Source organism: Gossypium hirsutum, chromosome D04 (assembly GCF_007990345.1).
Source record: "Gossypium hirsutum isolate 1008001.06 chromosome D04, Gossypium_hirsutum_v2.1, whole genome shotgun sequence".
Taxonomy (NCBI): domain Eukaryota; kingdom Viridiplantae; phylum Streptophyta; class Magnoliopsida; order Malvales; family Malvaceae; genus Gossypium; species Gossypium hirsutum.
Window position 1 is genome coordinate 54,515,431 of NC_053440.1, and position 21,361 is coordinate 54,536,791.

At 31.2% G+C, this 21,361-nt stretch overlaps 4 protein-coding genes across 5 annotated transcripts; 2 read left to right on the forward strand and 2 right to left on the reverse strand.

Annotated features, from left to right (window-relative positions):
* The first annotated feature begins 3,475 nt into the window (after window positions 1-3,475).
* Window positions 3,476-4,268, forward strand: LOC121215962 (peamaclein). Its single transcript, XM_041090941.1, has 2 exons — window positions 3,476-3,617; window positions 3,714-4,268. Exons 1-2 carry the CDS (start codon window positions 3,530-3,532, stop codon window positions 3,896-3,898), a joined length of 273 nt encoding a protein of 90 aa, XP_040946875.1. The 5' UTR covers window positions 3,476-3,529; the 3' UTR covers window positions 3,899-4,268.
* Window positions 4,269-8,455: 4,187 nt separating this feature from the next.
* Window positions 8,456-11,809, reverse strand: LOC121215963 (pumilio homolog 12). The gene is made up of 5 exons (XM_041090942.1): window positions 10,901-11,809; window positions 9,944-10,106; window positions 9,712-9,875; window positions 9,371-9,629; window positions 8,456-8,822 (listed from the first exon to the last, which is right to left on the reverse strand). Exons 1-5 carry the CDS (start codon window positions 11,767-11,769, stop codon window positions 8,697-8,699), a joined length of 1,581 nt encoding a protein of 526 aa, XP_040946876.1. The 5' UTR covers window positions 11,770-11,809; the 3' UTR covers window positions 8,456-8,696.
* A 2,160-nt stretch (window positions 11,810-13,969) lies between these two features.
* On the reverse strand, window positions 13,970-14,296 carry LOC121215964 (photosystem II protein D1). Its single transcript, XM_041090943.1, has one exon. The coding sequence runs from the start codon at window positions 14,282-14,284 to the stop codon at window positions 13,970-13,972; it is 315 nt and encodes a 104-aa protein (XP_040946877.1). The 5' UTR covers window positions 14,285-14,296.
* Window positions 14,297-14,559: 263 nt separating this feature from the next.
* LOC121215965 (homeobox protein HAT3.1) lies at window positions 14,560-20,107 on the forward strand. Of its 2 annotated transcripts, none has more exons than XM_041090945.1 (10): window positions 14,560-14,718; window positions 15,823-15,903; window positions 16,003-17,235; window positions 17,429-17,594; window positions 17,714-17,837; window positions 17,947-18,059; window positions 18,139-18,687; window positions 18,918-19,370; window positions 19,511-19,600; window positions 19,683-20,107. In XM_041090945.1, the coding sequence occupies exons 3-10, from the start codon at window positions 16,016-16,018 to the stop codon at window positions 19,803-19,805; spliced, it is 2,838 nt and encodes a 945-aa protein (XP_040946879.1). In that variant the 5' UTR covers window positions 14,560-14,718; window positions 15,823-15,903; window positions 16,003-16,015; the 3' UTR covers window positions 19,806-20,107. The 2 variants fall into 2 exon arrangements, with proteins under 2 accessions (XP_040946879.1, XP_040946878.1); XM_041090944.1 differs by lacking the exon at window positions 14,560-14,718 and adding an exon at window positions 14,801-14,939.
* The last annotated feature ends 1,254 nt before the right edge of the window (window positions 20,108-21,361 follow it).

Sequence of the window (21,361 nt, forward strand, 5' to 3'; positions counted from 1 at the left end):
GGGAACAACAGGAAAATAAATGGTTTATCTGTCAGAGTTTCCATAGCAATGTATAATCCAGACGGTAAGTCAAATCTATCAGGAAACAAGTTGTCTTCTCTCCTGAACAAGATGAAAATGCTATATAGTGTTTCCCCAGAACTGTGCAAAGATGTCTATGGAAGCAAGGAGGCTTCGAAGGGTGAGTCAAGTCAATCCAGCGTGATGGAATGCTTAAAAAGCTGCACGGTTGGAAAGATTAAGATGATGTATACCCACCAGTTAGTTCAACAAGCAATGGATTCTGGTGAGATTTGCTGTAAAATATGCATATGGTGGTGGGCTATCACATTTAGTGATCTTTTCATTTTTTTTGGGTTAGAAATTGTGTGATTGAAGAAATAAATACAATGACAAAATAAAGGATTTGTGAGGGCTAAATGTAGTCGAAATTATTCTTGTATTATTCGTTTTGCAACATTAATATTTTTTTCCCCTTTTGCTTATTTTTTTTTCTCGAAAGGATTTCCTCATAAAATTTATGTGTTCTTTTTCTTTGTAATCATTTTACTGTCATTATCGACGTTTATTATAACATCTTAAATTGATATGAGGTGATCTTGATAAATATTATTTTGGAAAGTCCTTCAACTTTGTATTATTTGCTTACAAAGGATGTAGCGAATTACGATCCATTAATGGTACATAAAATTTATATACCAACAATGTATCAAATTTAATTTGTTTTTAAAATATTTTAAACATTTATTCAGTTGCTTTATATAATCAACCAAAATTTGGTTTTATTGATTGTCAAATACATTTCATTGTTATTTATATAAAATTTGAATCTTAATCCCTTGACTCGTAAACTTAAAACTATTATTGAGTTAAGTTCACTCAAACCCACAACTTTTAAAACATGCAACATTATTATTGTCAAATGAAAATACTTTAAAACCCTAGTGATGTGTTTGGTTGAATGTAATAGGGCATGCATTCCACCATTATTCGTTAGGCGTACTATTTTTAATTTTTTAGTTTAGACCTAATATTGAGTATGATGCAAACTTTTAGATTCATTTTCTAGCCTTGAGCACGACCCGAAAAATAGATTTAAAATTCTATTCAAACCCGACCAAAATTAAAAATGCTAAATTCAAGCTCAACCCAACTCGCCAGTATTAAATTTTTTTTAGATTGTTTTTTTATATAAAAACAAATTTAAAAATATAATACATCAAATACACTAAAAAATTAAAATAAATATTTTCCAACACATTGAAAATACATTAAATAACGAAATGACAGCAAAATGATAATAAAACAATACTAGCCCAGACCCAAAAATCTTACCCGAGGCCTAGTTCGTCTAGAAAAAGGATCTCTTTTTTTTAACCAATTTTTCGAGTTTATATTTTTATCCAAACTTTTCATTTAAACTTATTTTTTAAGCCTATACTTTTATCCAAAACTTCCAACGTTTCGAACGAAACTTCAAGTTTAAACAAATCACCCTAGTTTGAGTCATTGTTTTTCGCAATCCAGAGTTCACCGTTGAGGTACTTATTACGGGTGGGGATTGCATTGCCATTCCTTACCCCACCCAAAGAATGGCCTATTGAGGGCATCAACGAATAGCCTTTATCATCTAATTGTAATGGTCTCCCCTAATCTACAGAGAACTTTCTTTGGGATTTTTTTTCCTTTCTTTCTAAGTTTTTACTCTCATGGAAATATCCATCAACAAATTTCTTTTCTTTCAATCCTTTTTCATTGGGTTTCCTTTTATTTTTTATTTTTTTTGTATTCTCTGTTAAACAAAATCATAAATTTAAAATAGGGTTTGAAGGTATTCTCTTATTTTCTGAAGAAGAAAAAAACCAGAAAAAACATTAAGTAGAAGATGCAGTGAAGAGATGTGAGAGATGCGAGAAAGAGTTTGAAGCTTACTTTGGATAGGCGATTTCGAAAGATCTCAATTCCGAAAGATCTCAATTCAAATGGACAGTCTTGAGGTTATGAATGCTATTCAAGAGGCCTGGAAGCTCTTTTTCTGCACTCGTCAGAAGAATTCATTATATCCTGAAAATGGCTAAGCAGTGAAAATTTTATTATATTCCTTAGGAAGAAAACACAATCATAGATAGTCTTGTCAAGATGATTCGTAATAAAAGTCTATCTTTTCACCAAAAAAAATAAAGGATAGATTAAAATAATGAGAAAAGTTTTTTTGATATTATTTATAAGTATATTTAATAATAAAATATATTATTTTAAAGTAAAGTGTTAAATATTAGTAAATATTAAATTTAAAATATTATCTTTAGATAAATATTTTTAATAATATTCTATTTAATAAATTAAAACAGTAAGAAAATTAATTTTGTAAATAAATTATTATTTGCAATAAGGATAAAGCAGTCGTGGACCAAATAACCTAATGTCTATTACATTTTTATTCCATTTCCATCGCATTATTATTACATTTTTACCCTATTTCATTTCAACGAACCAAACATGGGACAAACATAAAAATATTTATGGGCTAGGCTGAGTTTAGGTCAGACCCATGCAAGGTATTTAGATCAATTTTTTAATTTCGGGCTTGACTCAAAAATGAACTTACTTTTTGTCTAAGTCCGGTCCAATTTAAGAAAGAGAAACCCAGGCCCAACCTGGCCCGCCCATATTTAATTTTTTAAGATTAATTTTTATTTAAATTTAAAAAAACACTAAATACACAAAAAACTTTAAAATAAAAATTTTCTAACACATTAAAAATATATTAAAAAGTAGTTATATTGAAAAACACTACCATGAATATAATAAATATTTTATTATATTAAAAATCATTTAGTGTTTACTCTTTTTATATACATAAAAGATATAAAAATGATAAAAATATATTCAAAACAATATAATATAATTTATAAATATTTTTTTGGTGAATTATAAGAGGAGAGTAAAACTCTAATAGTAACACAATTAGTACGACTCAAACTCAAGCTACATCTAGAGCAGTTAACACTCTATCCATTAGGTCAACACACTATATTCATAAATAATAATATTTTAATCATTAATATCAACTCTATTATGCTTAATATATATATATTATAGATTCCAAGTTTACCACCCTCCTTGACCTAGATCCTCGCCTCGTGACTAGCTAGAAAAGAAAATGAAGAGTGGACAAGTAAAACGACATGATTGTAAAGGGTGAAGTGGTGAATGTACTAAAATAAAGTACGTAGCATGTAGCATTAACTAGGGTTCACCTACCTTTGCCCTTTTGTTAATGGCGGAAATGGACAAAAAAAAAACCCTCAAAAACGAAGGTCCTACACTCTTTAGTAACCTTTTTCCCCCTCACCATCTGCAGAAACCGCGTGGACCGTGCTTCAACCCACCGCTCATTGTCCCCTCCAGCTGTGTTTCATACTATTATTTAATACACACGTACAAAACTTCACTATAAATATACACTCTCACTCATCTTCTTCACTAGTAAGCAACTTTTAAGATATCATAAAAAGGAAAGAAAAAAATGAAGCTCTTGTTTCTAACTTTGCTGCTTTGTTCTCTTCTTCTATGTTCTTCAGTTTTTGCACCAACAATGGCTCAGCCTCGTTCACGTAAGCAAACATATTTTTTTCATAATCTAAGCCTTGGGTGTGTGTGTGTGTGTTTTAATCTTTGATGTAATTTTTTTTGGGGGGGGGGAATGGCAGCTTTTTGTGAAGGGAAATGCAAAGGGAGGTGCAATAAAGCGGCGGTTTGGGATCGGTGCTTCAAATATTGCGGCATATGTTGCGAGGAGTGTCAATGCGTTCCGTCCGGTACTTACGGGAACAAACACGAGTGTCCTTGCTACAGAGATAAGGTGAACAACAAGGGCAAACCCAAATGCCCTTGAAAATGAAATATATTCGAGTTCGGGATTTAATCAAGCTTAAAGATCGAGGACGAAGAGGCCATATATATATATATATATGCATGTTGATGATGATGTTATTATAAAAATAAACTTGTTTTGTTGCTGTTATTTTCCTTTGGGTTTTTGTGTTGGTAGTGTTGAATAATATTTCCCTTATATTTTCCCTCTCACCGCCGTGTCCACCGCCATGCACACATGTTTTGTTGTCTTTTGATCATGGGTGGTGGTGATGATGGTGAAAATGGTGTCATTCACAGGTGTCTGCAGGGTTGGTAAAATGCATTTAAAAAGTAGAAAAATGTTGTAACCTTTTTCAACGAGGTTTATGAGTAATTTAAGAATTTTGTTAGTCTTCAAACTATTATTTAAATTTTAAAATATTAAAATTAAAAATTTGAATATGGGTTAAAACATATATTAATTTCTAAACCTTTTATTTATTTACTGCATCAGTAGATAAAAAATAGTTTTCTACATTAGGGAGTGACATCATCCTATATATTTTTCTAATTATTTAATTACATTTTAATAATTTTTCTCTGAGAAATTATTTTATGGACTATTCCACCACATCATTCACGACCCTTCCCAATTATGTAATGACATTCTAATAATTTTTTCATATTATTGACACATAATTTTGGTAGTTTTTACCCTAAACCCTGAACCTCAAACCCAAACCCTAGTTCAAGTTCCGGTTCGAGTTCATGATTCGAGATTCGGGGTCTGAGGTTTGAGGTTCCAGGTCAATGTTCTGGATTTGAGGTTCTTGATTCTGGGTTTTGGGTTCAGGGTAAAAAACTACCAAAATTATATGTCAATGACATGAAAAAAATTGTTGGAATGTCATTAAATAATCGGGAAGGGGTCGTGGATGATGTGGTGGAATGGTACATAAAATAATTTCTCGTCATTGATATATAATTTTGATAAATTTTTTAACCTAAACCTTAAACCTCGAACCGAACTTGACTTTTTGGCTCGGGGTTCAGGATTTATGGTTTTGAGTTCAGAGTTCAAGATTTGGGTTTAAAGTTTAGGGTTCAAATTTAAAAAATTTACCAAAATTATATATCAATGACATAAAAAATTGTTAAAATATTATTAAATAATTAAAAAAGAATACAAAGTAATGCCGCGCCTCTATTTCATACAATAATTTCTCCGGGATAAAAAATAATATAAAGTAATTAAAGGAAAAGGGTGCAAATTACTTTTCCCTTTTCCAATATGTGAATAAAATATTGAATATAGACATACAAATTACTTACTCCAGTCAGGGAATCTGATACCTTCTTTTGTCGCATAAATCACCTGCTTTTATTTTTATTTTTATAAATATATTAATTATTCATTTGTATTAAATTATAGAGTAAAAATTTATAAATTAAAATATACTCAAAATTTCAATACACTTCATATATTCGGAATTTTGTCTCTTTATTTTTATTCTTAAGAATTTAGCTTTTTTCAATTTTTAAATTTAAAATTTCTGGTCCAATTGCTGCTATTGTTAAATTTCTTTTATTAAATTTTCTGTCACATTTTTTAACAATAAACATTAAAATTATTGATTATGATTTTTTTTAAAAACACCGATTTAAACTTATCATGATAAAAATCTTTTTATGTTGGAAAATGTTCTTAAGAAAAATTGATGTCGACATTTTAATTGAAATAGTTAACGGTTGTACCTATTTAGATTAACTCGTGACATTATAAAAGTAGTGGGAACAAATTATGTCAAAAAAATTAAAGTATATAAATTAAATCTAAAGTTTCAGCATAGTCTGAGGGTCAAATTTGAAATTTAACAATTGTCTTATAATGTAAAAAAAAGAGGCAAAGTTAAAAGAAAGGAGAAGTCACGTGTTGGCCATTAAAGCTTTTAGAACATTTAAATTATATATAATCACGTAAAGTTTTAAACATAAAAAAAATTATAATATTAATTATTCAAACTAACTAATAAAATTATAAAAATATCTCGACCAATTTATGTCGAAAATGAAGTATAGACGTTAAATCATTTAAGCATAATAGAAGAACCGAAGCTAAAATTTAACTATTTTTGGACATTACTTTTATATATAGGCATATAGATTACTAGGTTAATATATACTCTAAATACGTGTACTTTTTGTACATTTAAAATTTAGGCCCCTATTTTTATTTCATAGAATTTGCTCCCTTTATTTTTCGGACTTAAATTTTTATTTCCAATTGCTAACAAAATTAAAATTATATTGTTAAATTCAAGTTTACTACAATGTCAATTTTTAATTACATGATTTTTTTTAATTTCAAAGTACCACACCAACAAATTTAATAAAAAAAATTTAACAGGGTTAACAATTAAATTTGAATTTTAAATCTAAAAGTTAAAAGGACTTAATTCCTAAAAATAAAAGTATGAGGACTAAATTTTAAATTTACAAAGAGTATCGGGACTTATAGCATATTATTATACTATTATTTAAGCCCTTGTTGAGTTCGTATCACGAGTCTACTAGGCACTAACTTGATTAGGGAAATTATGGAAATGTCCTTCCATGATTAAAATAAGTCATGTTGTTTAAGGGCACTTTAGTCTTTTTACTTTAACAAAAAACAATAAAAATATGTATATGGTAAGATTTGAACCCATACAAATTAAATTTGTAAAACCTTAAATTTACCACTAACCCAAAGCTTCAATTTTTTTTTATATCTCTATCAATTGTATATCTATATTTCTATAGTCACTATTATTTATGTCCCTGATTGAGTTGGTGTCACGAAGCGAGTATTATTTTAATTTCAATATGTCACAGCAGATAATTTAACCAAAAAAAAAATTAATATGTCACAGCAGATAATTTAACCAAAAAAAAATTTAACGGTGCTAATAACTGGATAAAAAAATGTAAAGGAGCTAAATTCCTGAAATATTAAATTTTAAATGTACGAAGAACATATGGATTTGGAGCATATTTTCACATTTAAATTTAATAATACCTCTATGCATTTATATCTATATATACTAACATTAAGAATTCGATTAAGTTAGGTTACTTATCAATTGAGTCCCAACAAAATTATGAAATTACCAAAAGCCCATTCATTTTACAAAATAATAAATGTTATTTTGAGGATATTTATATCTTTTTATATTTTGATAAACCTAGAAAAATACATACACATCACAGTTCACTATCTCAACTTTACCGTTTTAATCAAATCCATATTTAGTTTTTTTTATATCAAATTTATTTATAATTCTATTATATAATTTTTTTCACCCACATCTAACATATCCATAATTAAAAACCCATATAACTAAAGGTGTCCAAACAATTAGTTCAATTATTATATGAATTGAACTACCATTAACGGAAGTTCTAAAACTCTTAACCGATTCTCAATCCAAAACTTTTTCAAAAATAACACAATGACAACAATAAGCTAAAAACATAAAAACAAACATTACATAAAAAATAATGAAAACACTAAATTAAAAACATTATATTAATATTATTTTTATAATATTTTTTGGGATAAATTTCAAAATTATACATGAATTTTGACCTAATGTGCAGTTGTATATATGAACTTTAATTTGGTGCAATTATACACGTAAAGCTCTAATTGTGATTCAAATGTATACTTCAAACTTTAATTTTTGATTTAATCATACACATTTAAAGAAAGAAAGAAATCAATTTATTTTTATATTGAATAAATATAATTATTTATGTATGCAATATATAAACATAAAATGATTTATATCAATAATTGGATCAAATCAAAATTTCATGTATAAAATTGTATAAAATCAAAGTTCATTTATAAAATTGCACATTAAGCCATAATTCATATATAGCTTTGGGATTTATCCCTATTTTCTGGGGCTATTATATCAATAGCTGCAACCCCACCGAACTTTAAAAAAAACTTTATCTTGAATTAATTTTGATAATCCATCAATTAATAGAATTAATTTAATTCAAATAATTAATTCAATTTCAACATACCTACAGAAATTATATTTAAAATATCAAATTAATACATTTTCAGAAGAGAAAATTTTTGACACTACCATGAAATAACTTTTAATATTACCAAAAGAGAGATTCATTTAGGAAATCATTTCTAATAGATAATATTAAAAAAAACAAAATAAAATATTTAATATTGGTAAGTTTATAATACTTGTCATTAATGATTTATTTATATTTTTTATTTTGTTTCTTTGTCAAATTATCAATGGTAGTATTATGATAGTACATGTGACAACAAATGTATTTCATAGAAACTAAATTAACATTATGCAAAATAACAAATAAATATTATTTCAAAACAATTAAATAATAAGTAATTGAGTTTTAACTTGATTGGCATAACCATTGTTGTCAATGTACGAGAACGTGGATTCAAGTAATTTGAAACACAGTATCTTCCTATTTAAAGAGCTAATGAGTAGTCATGGTTAGTTCTAAAATCTAGATATTGTGTAAAAAAAATAGATATTATCAAAATCTATAATAAAATAGATAAAAAAATTAACCAATAATTTAACAACGTTATATAATAATAACTAAAAAAACACCATATTATATTTTCTGCCTTAAACTAATATTTTAAAAAATCTAATTAATACAAAACAACAAACAACTAAAATTATATCAACAACAACGTTATAAACTCTAAATAAGAGCTCTAAGCACCGCTCTATCTGGAAATATCAAGGAAAACTTAATTTTTATGTCCTTGCAATATAACTATAAATATATATATATCAACTTCTGCGACATTTTGATGCAGCACTCAAAATCCTTCTCCCAAATGGAGAACTTTGAAGAAATGAATAATGCTTTCGAATCAGACAATGAATAGCATTGTGTATACCTAAATTTGCATGTCCCTGTTTTCAATTAAAAAAATTAGGATTATAAAAAAATAACTAAAAAATTGGAAATCCTGAAAGAAAATAAATATTTAATTTTGATGTTGTAATTTATAAAATGAAAGTTTGTCTCTATTCGCATTTATTATTAATTTTCCATTTATTTTCATTGTTAGAATGGTTGGTGGTCTAATCAATTCAATTGTTAGTTCGATTTTTGCATGGACTCTAATTATAAAGAGACGAGGATTAATTGTATTATGCATCCCTAAATTATAGAGCAAATTATAAACTAGTCACTAGAGTACTATCAAGAGAGGAGTATTAACGATACTAGAGTTCGACATGTTCTAACGTATTGTTTCAATCAAGTCTTTGTTACAATAAATTCTTTTCAGCTGTCTAGTTGTTAGCTTCAACAATGTAGTTCAAGAATTCGAGTAAACCGTTTTGAAATTTAAGACCAATTTAGAATTCGACTCCATATTAGCTCTAACGCAATTATACCCTATATATTTATAAATTTATGAAAATAAAAACAGAATGAGGACTAAAAAGATCAATACCTTGGAAGCCAACAAAGCTGATTGAATAACAAAGTTGCCATAGTCATGCCCAAAGACCTTTAAATAATCTGGATCATTTAGAATCTCCATGATAACCCTTGCAGAGAGTTGTTCCTCTGATTCTTTCATACATTTCTCAACCACATTGCTGCCATACTTGCTAAAACAAAGGCTCACAAAGCTCCCTTGAAGCTGCCCTATTATCATTGATGTAACCCAAGGTAATCCCATCTGAAGCACAAATTGTACAACATAGTTCCTAAAACACAATTACAGGAATAGGGTTAGGATACGGTCAGTTAGATAAAAAAAGGTTGAGATTTCGATATTCAAAAACGAACCCATATTTGTCCTCGGAAAGGAACAAGGCATTCGCCACAATTCGAACCAAGAAATGCTCACTAACTTCATCATTAGCATGGGTCAAACATTGTTGCAAGGCACAACAGCCGCTTTTGTTAATTGCAATGTCCACACAATGTTGTATAATTCCATCCATAAGATGCTGTCCATACAAATAAAACCCTTTTTTAAATAAGTATTAGATATGAATATGTATTAACAATTACGTACCATTGTTTCTGCACTCGAGAATTTTTTCAAGCATGGTTCAAATATATGATGACCATTGCTGTCTTTTGCCAAGGTAATAGCAATAGGTTTCAAAGCTGACAGAAGAATGCATCTTTGTTCTTGGATGTTGATTATCTCAATAAATTTTTGAATTGTCCGACTCCTTCAACAATGAAAGGAAAAGTAAATTACATCGGATTAAATTGTATACCTCGTGCCAACATACAAAATTTAATTTATAGTAACTAGGGTTAAATCTAGTATCTATGGGTATCAAAATCATTGATCATATTTCTATCAACATTACCAAGACTAGATTAAGTGCAAATTAAATCCACTTGATCATGACATAGAATATACTTAAATCTATCTTTAAAAGTATAAAATTTTAAGTTTATTTCAAGTTTTATGTTTAAGATTTGATTCTATCCTAAATGGATTGAGATATGAGTGTTAATATTTCTGAATTGTCCGACTCCTTCAACAATCAAAGAAAAAGCAAATTACATCGGATCAAATCTTATACCTCGTGCCAACATACAAAATTTAATTTGTAATAACTAGGGTTAGATCTTATATCTATGGGTATCAAAATCATTGATCATATTTCTATCAAACATTACTAAGACTAGATTAAGTGCAAATTAAATCCACATGATCATAACATTAAAGATACTTAAATCTATCCTTAAAAGTATAAAATTTTAAATTTATTTCAAGTTTTATGTTTAAGATTCGATTCTATCCTAAATGGATTGAAAGTATAAAATTTTAAATTTATTTCAAGTTTTATGTTTAAGATTCGATTCTATCCTAAATGGATTGAGATATATATGAGTGTTAATATTTCGAATTAAGATTTAGTCTTTCAACTATGCCAAAACCTAAATATGATCTCATTCGACCCCAAGCATGCTAAACTCTATAACCAAAACTAATATATATATATATTCTTACCCGTAGAGATTGGTGCAAACTTGAAAGAACCTTTGATGGCTCCTAATGAGTAAGAGAAGAAGCTGGGTCCTTTGTTCATTGTTGATGGCTTTGAATAATTTCTGAATGAGATAATTGGCGAACCGATGAACCATCAGTTCATGCAAGTGATCTTTCACTTCCATGAAAATCATATCGATTTCCCCACGCGTTAATACTTCATTATCCAGCTTCTTCTGCAAGGCAAGGCACCTGTCTCGATCTTTCGCCACCGTGCAAATATCCCCAGCTTTCAGCTCCCTCAACGGCGGAATATAATAATAACTCGAATTCTCTCGAGGAAGCTGTCGAGGAGGAGGGGAATAAAAAGGTTGGTGTTGATGATCATGCATTGATGGTCGCATCATAGTAGATCCGAAGCCATTGACGGACCGCATCGGATCGCACAGGTTGTAAGGTCGTTCGAAAGGCGGAGTCCTTCGTTGCGTGTTGGTGTCGAAGTCGAACACGTTGTGTTCGATAAAAGTACTGGGAGAATAATTTGGTGATCGGTCGACGACCATGTTTTGACTTGGAAGAGACCTTAATACATGGCGGCCATTGAAGCTATTCTCATGAAGCAACCCAATTGGTGCTGGACCGAAATCCGACCCAACAATCCTCGTGGGGTTTTCAATGTCGTTTAAATTCAATTGACTGAAACGATCATCGAGTGAAGACTGTTGAAATCCAAAGACACGAACATCATGATGGCCTTGTAACCCTTGGGAGAAATTAGGGTTTGAAAAACCAGTGGAAGAGCTACCGTCAAAGGGGAATTCTTGGTTTTCCTCGGTGGGATCCCCCATGAATGCAATTTGAAGACCTTGTGTATACGAGTTACGCTCCATGGATGATGACAAAAAATTCAGAAAAACAAAGGAAAATTATGACTTCTTTTAGGGTTTGAAGTGGTTAGAACTGAGGGAACACCCCCAAAAACAAGGGGTTTAAAGAGAAGCTATATGAGAGCGAAATAGATAGGAAGAAGAGTTTGAATCAAACAAAGAAACATAGAAATAAATATATTAATTAATATATGTTTGACACTCACAAGGAATCTTATCATGATTCAATAATTTCCTACATGTAAATCCCTAAAATTAATCATTGTACATTTTTTTTATATAAACTATAAATATATTGTCTTACAAATATATTCTTATGCTGATTGAGTGTTAGCTTGATTGGTACTCAATCAGCATGAGCATTGTTAACAATACAAGAGGACTTGAGTTCAAGTGTGCTAGAGGGCTATGGGCATTATACTCCTATTTATGGGTTGGAGGTGGGTTATGGGTAATTCTAAACATTATCTTAAAAAAGAGTATATATAACTATTAGAACTTATAATTATATTGTTTAATATATATATTTGTACGTCGATTGAGTCTTAGCTCGATTGACATCGGCATTGTTACCATTTAAGGGTTGAGGAAAGACTATGGGTAATTCTAGATATTGCATCAAAAAATAGCAGAGATGATAAAGACTTATAATGAAATTAATGTAAAAAATATATAAAAGTCAATACCAAAAAAATATTTTTCATTAAATATAAAAAAACTATTTTTTTGTTGATAATGTTAGAATTATATGTTTATAATTTCCAAAAATAAATTAGGGACTTTTATAGGTAGGTTGAGTAGTAATAATATCATACATAATTGTTTAAGTTCGACTTAATTTAAAATATGAGTTTTTAAATTTTCCAAATCGAGTTTTGCTCAGTGGCGGTGTCAGCCTCCGACTTGGTTATCGCCTGCCTTTTTCCTCTCTCATCAACCATTTCCTTTTTTATTCTTCTCATTCACCATATATGTATTCTCTCTTTTCAGTTTGCATATTTATTTTATTGGTATATTTGTTGTCTTCACAAGTTGTGATGGACAAATAACGGTGTCTGTCGTTCGCTAAAACTCCATCGACCACTAGAAGTTTTTCTTGAAAAAAAAATAATATTTGAATTGATAAATAAGTTAGTGTATTTTAATTATATTTAACACTTTGAATAAATATCTTATTTTACACTAATTATAGTAATTAAAAAACACAAATAAAAAAAAACAACTAATTAAAAATTAAACACGTAAAATCACAGACAAGTACTACTATTCTAAACCGATGCCATGATTGGAACTAATTTCTAATAGCAAGAAACATGTCAGCATGGTTAACGTTTAACCCTCATTGGTGAGATCCGAACACAACATATCGAGAATAAATTTAAAACTATATAAAAATACCGAATTACCCATAACAAAACATGCTCAATATATTATAACATGTTCAATACAATAAATAATATTTAATAAGTGTAATTTAAAACGAATAGAAATTATGATTTTATCTAAAAATTTATTATTTTAAACATTAATTCAGTACCATAATAAATAATAAATAAGTATTTTCATCTATTTAAAAATTTATCTCCTATCCATATTTTTATATATATTATAAATAAATAGATATAAAATATAGATATGGATAAATATAGTTAAATTATAGATAAATTATAAATTATCAAACATTATTATTATAAAAAATATTAAATTTAAAATACAGATTCGACCCTACCTAATGAATGTATTTTAGGCCCAAGCCCATTTAATTATTAAAAATAAGAAAGAACATCCTATTCTAACTTTCATTTAGATTTGTTCATGGGTTGGAGCATTAGAAAAATGAGAGGATTTGGGCAAAAATATAGGTTTGGACAAAAAAAATAAGATTCGTTTTCTAAACGGGCTAGGTTTCGGTAAGCTTTTTTTTGCTCGGGTCTGGCCCAACTTGATTTTGCAAAAAAAGAAGAAGAAACTTTTTTTTACTGTTTTTCATTATTTTAGTATCATTTCGTTATTATATTACTATTATTTTATAGTTATTGTTTGAATATTATATAACTGTTATTTTATTATTAATTTTACTACTAATATAGAGGTATTTCTTGTTATATAAGTTAAAAACTAAGTTCCTACTCACGACCCATGTAACAAGCTACACCAAGTAAGAAGTGTTAAACAATTAACTCATAAGGAACACCATTGTATACTATTCATCAACAGATGCCGCTTCCCAGATCGGGTAAAAGTGCAAACCAATAGCTGCAGAGGTAGGAATAATGGCACCAGAAATAATATTGTTTCCGTAAAGTAGAGATTCAGAAACAGGTTCACGAATACCATCAATATCTACTGGAGGAGCAGTAATGAAGGCGATAATAAATACAAAAGTTGCGGTCAATAATGTAGGGATCATCAAAACACCAAACCATCCGATGTAAAGACGGTTTTCAGTGTTGGTTATCCAATTACAAAAGCGACCCCATAGGCTTTCACTTTTGCAACTCTCTAAAATTGCAGTCATAGTAAAATTTTGGTTTATTTAATCATCATGGACTCCCAAGCGCACAAATTATCTAGAACTAGATAATTAAAGGCTAGTTATTCAACCGTATAACATGACTTATATACCCGCATATTTTAGTATTTTTCATATATTTGATGTATTATATTTTTTAAATTTATTTTTATATAAAAAATATAAAAAATTAATACAAGTAAATTAAATTTAAGTTTTAACATTTTTATGTTATCGAATTTATGCAAAATTTTAGACCCAAGGGCCTAATTTTTTTCCATGAACCGGCCCGGCAGACAACTCTACTCCCACCTCTTTTTTGCCTATATTCTTTTGTTTCCCTCTTTTCCTTCTTCAATCTCATCGCGCGCAGCGCAAAAAATCTCCCTCTCTTTTCTCTTTCTCTCTCTGTATATTTCGCTCAACGCGCGAGATTCAAGGTCAGTTCATCTACAACACCTTTTTTTAATCCTTTTCCTTTTAGGGTATTTATTTGCTTTCTTGTTTGGTTACTGAGAAAAAGAAAACACAGGCTAAGAAAAAAAAATCAAGAAAAGATGCCGAACGGTGGAAGTTTTTGATCTTTTCCTTTACGGAGCTGATAATGTTAGCTTGGGTTACTTACTTTTTGTGTTCTGAGTTTGGGGTTTTCTTTTTTAATGTACGTATGTTTCGTGCTTGGTGTGAGTTTTTTTTTTATTTGTTTTAAGTTGTTTGAGGTATTTTTTTTTGTTTGATGGAACTGAATGGAAATTTACCTCCAGGAATTTGATTTAGAATGTGCTACCTGGATGTTAAAGATTTGTTCTTTTAAGTGCTGAAAAGATATTTTTTTTTGAAGTCAAAGTAATATTTAGTGCAGGACAATGGTTGTGATTTAAGGAGCTATACGTTTGAGAATGCATATTCTGAAATGTGTATTGGGGGGCTAAAACAAAATTTTACTAGTTTGGGGAAGGTGAAAATTTTGTTTTAAAAGGGCTTAAATTGAGTACTTTATAATTGAAAAGGACTGAAGTTAATATTGTACCACTTAGCTAGGAGCTGCCTTGGTCTCCCTCTAGCCCCTGAGTTTTATCTGATTAATTTTTATTTTAGTTTATATTTTTTACATTAGGTGTTTTATACATAATGCTGAATTATTAGATTGTTTTTAAGTAAATTTTTGTTTCTACTGCCTGTTTTTGCTAGCTTATTCTGCTTTCGTTTTGGTCAAGAATTTGTCATGTCAAGCTAATAAAATAATGTTCAAAGGTATAAAATATAGCGTCGGGTTCATCACATTTGGTTTAGGGGCTAGCTTGGAGAAATAAATAGTTGTATTTATTAGTGTCTGGTAAACTTCGGTCATTAGCCTATAGGTAACCAAGTGGTAAAACTGACATTGGTCGGGTTTCTGATGAAGCAATATCTTATAGTTTTTTTTTTATCTTATTCATTGTTAGTGGTCTATGTTTTCTGTAACCTTAGACTGTCCATAGTTAGTATTTTGTTTATTTGGTTGGTTAGTTGATGTTGGTCCCTGTAATATTTCCATCTTGCAGACTTTTGTTAGCTGAATTATATTGTGAACCGTCCGCTGCTGGCACGAAAGCAACATAAAACTTTCTTACAAATTTTGATTGGTAAGACTTGTTCTTTTTGTTGTCAATTTATTTGTTTGCTAAAATTAAAAATTCCCAACTTATTGCGGTAATATCGGTGTTGGTATGTGGCATTTTTAGCCTTCTAATTGATATGATCGAGGTTGAACATACGGGCGGTTCTTCATCTCAAGCAAACAGTGAAAATGGGAACCATTCCCATTTTCACCCTGAAGAAAGTACATCAGAACTGGCCAATGAATTTCGTAGTGAATGTTTACTTACTGAAGCAAATGGTTCTGGATTTATGAACACAGAAACATCAGAAGAGACTGCTGAACATTCCCAACCACTTTGTAATGATTTGTCCAAGAATACTATTAGTGAAAGTTTACGGTTATTACCCGAAGATTCAAGCAAGAACATCCAGGCTGATCAGATTTCATCTCCCCAACTTTGTAGTGCAGAGCCAACAGTTAGCTCTGGTGAATTGCCAGAGCAGCAACAACAGCTTGATTCTCAAAGTTTACCCAATGGTATAGGAAATAGTTTATCTACTGGTGTTTCTAATGAAGCCGTGGAATTGAATCCCAAAGATATAATCATGAGTAATGGTGGCAAGCATTTACAATTACCTTCTAAAGATGCAAACCCTTTAGGATTGCCTCAAGAACTTGCTTCAACAAATCCTACCATTCAACAACCGGATCGCCATTGTGAAGACATGTCCAAAGATTCTGGCCTGGAACAGCATGAAACAACGCCTAAAAATTTGGTCAAGAATTCTGGCCAACGCAAGGGTGGAAAAACTTCCAAACAAGTACAGAAAAAAAATCTAAGATCTTTGAGAAGCAGTGACAGGGTTTTGCGCTCAAAATCACAAGAGAAATCTAAAGCTACTGAGTTGAGCAAGAAATCTACTGCTACTGAGTTCAGCAAGAAATCTACTGCTACTGAGTCGAGCAAGAAATCTACTGTTACTGATTCGAGCAAGAAATCTACTGCTACTGAGTCGAGCAAGAAACCTACTGCTACTGAGTCGAGCAAGAAATCTACTGCTACCGAGTCGAGCAAGAAACCTACTGCTACCGAGTCAAGCAAGAAATCTACTGCTACTGAGTCAAGCAAGAAATCTACTGCTACTGAGTCAAGCAAGAAATCTACTGCTACTGAGTCGAGCAATAATTTGACCAATGTTGGTCCTAGCAAGCAGCAAAAAAGGAAGAAGAGGAAGAGGGAGAAGAAGGAAGAAAAAAAAGAAGTTTCTGATGAATATTTAAGAATCAGGAAGCATCTTAGGTATTTATTGAATCGAATAAGCTATGAGCGATGTCTGATTGCTGCATATTCTGCGGAAGGCTGGAAGGGACTAAGGTGTGTTTGTTATACCGTTTTATGTTGTATCTCTTTGCTACAATGTTGTTTATGAGCTAATTATCATTACAATGTCACAAAATGTTTAAGCATCTAACAATGCCTTGTAATATTCACTGTCTGATATTACCTGCATACTACCGTCGATAGCTAATGTCTGTTTGTTGCTTTGGAATGTTTGTGTAACCTGCAGCCTAGAAAAGTTAAAGCCAGAGAAGGAGCTTCAACGTGCTGCATCTGAAATTCTTCGACGTAAATTGAAAATTAGAGATTTATTTCAACGTATTGAGTCATTGTGTACCGAAGGAAGGCTTGCAGAATCTTTATTTGATTCTGAAGGAGAAATTGACAGTGAGGATGTAGGAAAAGCATAATTATAAGCATTGTTCATATATTCTTAGTTGCTATTTTCTCATTAATTATAATAATTTAAGTCTTGGAAATGGAAATGCTTAGACATAAAATCCTTTAATTGCAGATATTCTGCGCAATATGTGGGTCCAAAGACATTCCTGCCAACAATGATATCATACTTTGTGATGGCGCTTGTGACCGAGGATTCCATCAATATTGCTTGCAACCGCCTTTGCTAAAAGAAGACAGTAATACTCTTCCATTACCTGCTTGATGGTACTAATTTGATATATTGGGTTTTGAATTGTTTTAATCTTGATAATACTTTTCTTTTGCGCCTCTTCTCCCGTGTTACAGTTCCTCCAGATGATGAGGGTTGGCTATGCCCCGGATGTGATTGCAAATTTGATTGTATCGAATTAGTTAATGAATCTCAAGGAACAAATTTTTCTCTTGAAGACAGTTGGGAGGTCAATAATGGTTTTTCTTTTCATTAGTTAGTACATTGAACTTTATTTTATTCCTGATCAAGCTCCTTTCTATCAACAGAAAGTCTTTCCAGAGGCAGCTCTAGCTGCAGGCGGACAAAATCAGGATCCTAACTATGGATTACCTTCAGATGATTCTGATGATAATGATTATAATCCTGATATTTCAGAAAATGACGAAAAGGATCAGGAAGATGAGTCAAGTTCTGATGAATCTGATTTCACTTCAACATCTGATGAAGTGGAAGTGCCAGCTAAAGTTGATCCTTATTTGGGGCTTCCATCTGACGATTCTGAGGATGATGATTATAACCCTGATGGTCCGGATCAGGATCATGACAATGTGGCTAAGTCAGAAAGTTTAAGTTCAGATTTTTCCTCTGATTCTGATGATCTTGGTGCTATGTTAGTAGATGATATTTCTTCTCAAAAAGGTCACATGTCTAATGGTTCTTCCAGAAAATCCAAGAGTAAAAAACCTAAACTCGGTGGAAAGAAGTCCTTGAACAGTGAGGTGTTAACAACAATGGAACCAGCTTCCGGAGAAGATGATGCTACTGTTTCTGAGAAACGAAGCATTCCAAGGTTGGACTACAAAAGGCTATATGATGTGAGTGCCATTTTACAGACATGATTCTCTCCCGTCATTAAATCAGCTCCTTTTTTTTTCCCGCATTTAGGAAACTGGTGAAGATCCATTGTTGTCATAGTTCATCTGACTTTGTGCTTGATGGAGTCGGTCCTAAGTTGCTTATTTTCGGTGTCCTTTCATCTGTTCAATCATCTAATGTCTTGGTCATTTCCTTTGTGATTTGCTCGTCTTTCTTTGTGTACATACAGGAGACATATGGCAATGTTCCTTCTAGTTCCAGTGATGACGAAGATTGGAACGATGGCACAGCACCAAGAAAAAAGAAGAAACGTAATGCTGAAGTGGCTACAACATCAGCAAATGGAAATGCTTCTCCAACTGGTAGTGTCTCGGTTTCCAATGGTTTAAAGAACCCAGGAGAGAAGCGTGCACCTAGGAGAAGCGCCAATGGTTTAAAGCAGAACCGAGGAGAGCGGCATACAACTAAGAGAAGTGCCAATGGTTTAAAGCAGAACCCAGAAGAGGATCATACACCTAGAAGACGCACTCGGAAGAAGTCAAATCAGAAGGGTACTGCTAAATTACCCAAAGCCACTCCTAAATCACCTGCTAAATTACCGGAACCCACTCCCACACCTGGTTCGAGCGGTAAAAAGGCTGGTTCATCGACATATAAAAGACTAGGAGAAGCTGTAACGCAGGTAAATATGGGGTTCTTGTAAGAGTTCTATAAAATCACGAACAAGACAAAAAACTTGAGTATAATCAAGCTTCTGATTGTGAAACAGTAGAGATTAATTTGATTATTATTTATTAATTTCATGGAGATCTTGTTTTGCAGGGACTTCAAAAATCCTTCAAGCAAAATCAGTACCCTGATCGAGCCATGAAAGAGAGTTTGGCTAAAGAGCTTGGAATTACGTTCCGACAGGTTTTTAGCTCATCAACATGGTTTTGTTTGTTCTTCTGGTTTTCTGTTTTCGGGCTTCTTATATCGAAAGACTTGTGTGCAGGTTAGCAAATGGTTCGAAAATGCTCGCTGGTTCTTCAACAATTCAAATAATGTTTCTGGAGAATCACCCAAAAAAGTTGCAGGTAATGATATTACCCCATCAGATCGTCGAAAGAAGAAGTGAAAAAGAAATGGAGAAATGATAAAATGGTGTCCTGGAATTCAGGCTGTTGATGTAGTTTCAAAATCATGATAAGAGATTCAAAAATCGTTATATCGAATGCAACATGGAAGGCGATGAATTTTACAATTTTAGATTCGTCTCCTTGGACAAAATTTTAACCAAACGTTTAAAAAAAAAACCCCTTTTGTTGTCTGTATTTTGTAATTTACTGATTCAAAAGAACCTTTTAAGACGAAACAAGTAGGGATGTAATCACGGTTTTATGAAGCTTAAACTTGATTCGAAGTTTGGTTGAAGTTTTAGTTGAGGTGTTTAACCGAATGTGATTCGGTAATTTTTGAGTTGAGTTCGAGTTGAGTTGGAGCCAAGGTCATTGTATGATACAATTATCCAAGTTAACTAAACGATTCCGAGGATTCAGGTTGAAAGAACGAATGGGAAGGGGATTAACAGTATCTTGTGTGGCAACGTGCGGCCAGCCACCGCGACAAGGTTTGACTGATCCATCTCATGTATGCTTAAATTTGTAGCTATTAGTCTCTGTATTCTGCTAAAGTTCAGAATTTTTTCTACTTTTTAAAATTTTAAATTCCAGTTCCGTTAAACTCATTAAGTTTTGTTATTTTTGAAAATTTGATATGCTAAAAATATAAGGATTTGGAATGATCTATTGAAACATATGGAAACAAATTTATTTCTTGTTGTCTATATCATGATAAAAAATTCAAAATTTGAAAAGTATATAAAACTTTCATAAAGAGCAAAAATTAATAACAAAATTTAACCTAGTTTTACTAAATTATATTAATAATAAGCCATTAAGTAAATCCATTATACGTTAACAAATTAGTTAATTGATTATAAATGCGTACGGTACTAGAGCTCCTAAATTATTTTTATATATGTATTTTTACTTTTCATTGTCTATCAACCTAAGGCTTAAATGGCCTTTATCTAGAACCATAGTACCACTTGGGTAGAGTGATTCAAGTCGTCCTATGTTCAAGTAGTTCAATTATTATTCACACCCCTATAATAATATTTCTCCCGAGTCTTGTAATTCAAATCTTCGTGAACCATACAAGACTCTCCACGAAGGCTAAGGATAACCCCGCAACAGATTAACTGCCCGATAGATGACACTTTGAAAATTCCTCCCACCTGCAAGATAAAACACAAGGTAGATGAGAATATTAACAAATATAAGACTCGATTAGTTATGAAAGGGTTTACACAGCTTGAGAGGTATAGCCATTTTTTCTCCAATTGCTAAAATGACAATATTCTAGACTTGGATGACTCTTGTAAATGTGAATAACTGACATCAATGGCATTCTTCATGAGGAGGTATACATGAAGCTGCAATTCTAATCAACAAGAAATAACGTATGGATTACATAAATGTTGAAACAAGCCTCAAGACAATAGTATATATATATATATATTAAGCATATAGAAGTGGATATTTTCACCAAATCCCTCTATCCACTTGCCTTGTATAAATTCATAAGCAAAAATGGGTCTTCTTAATGTCCATGAAGCTCTATATTAGGGGG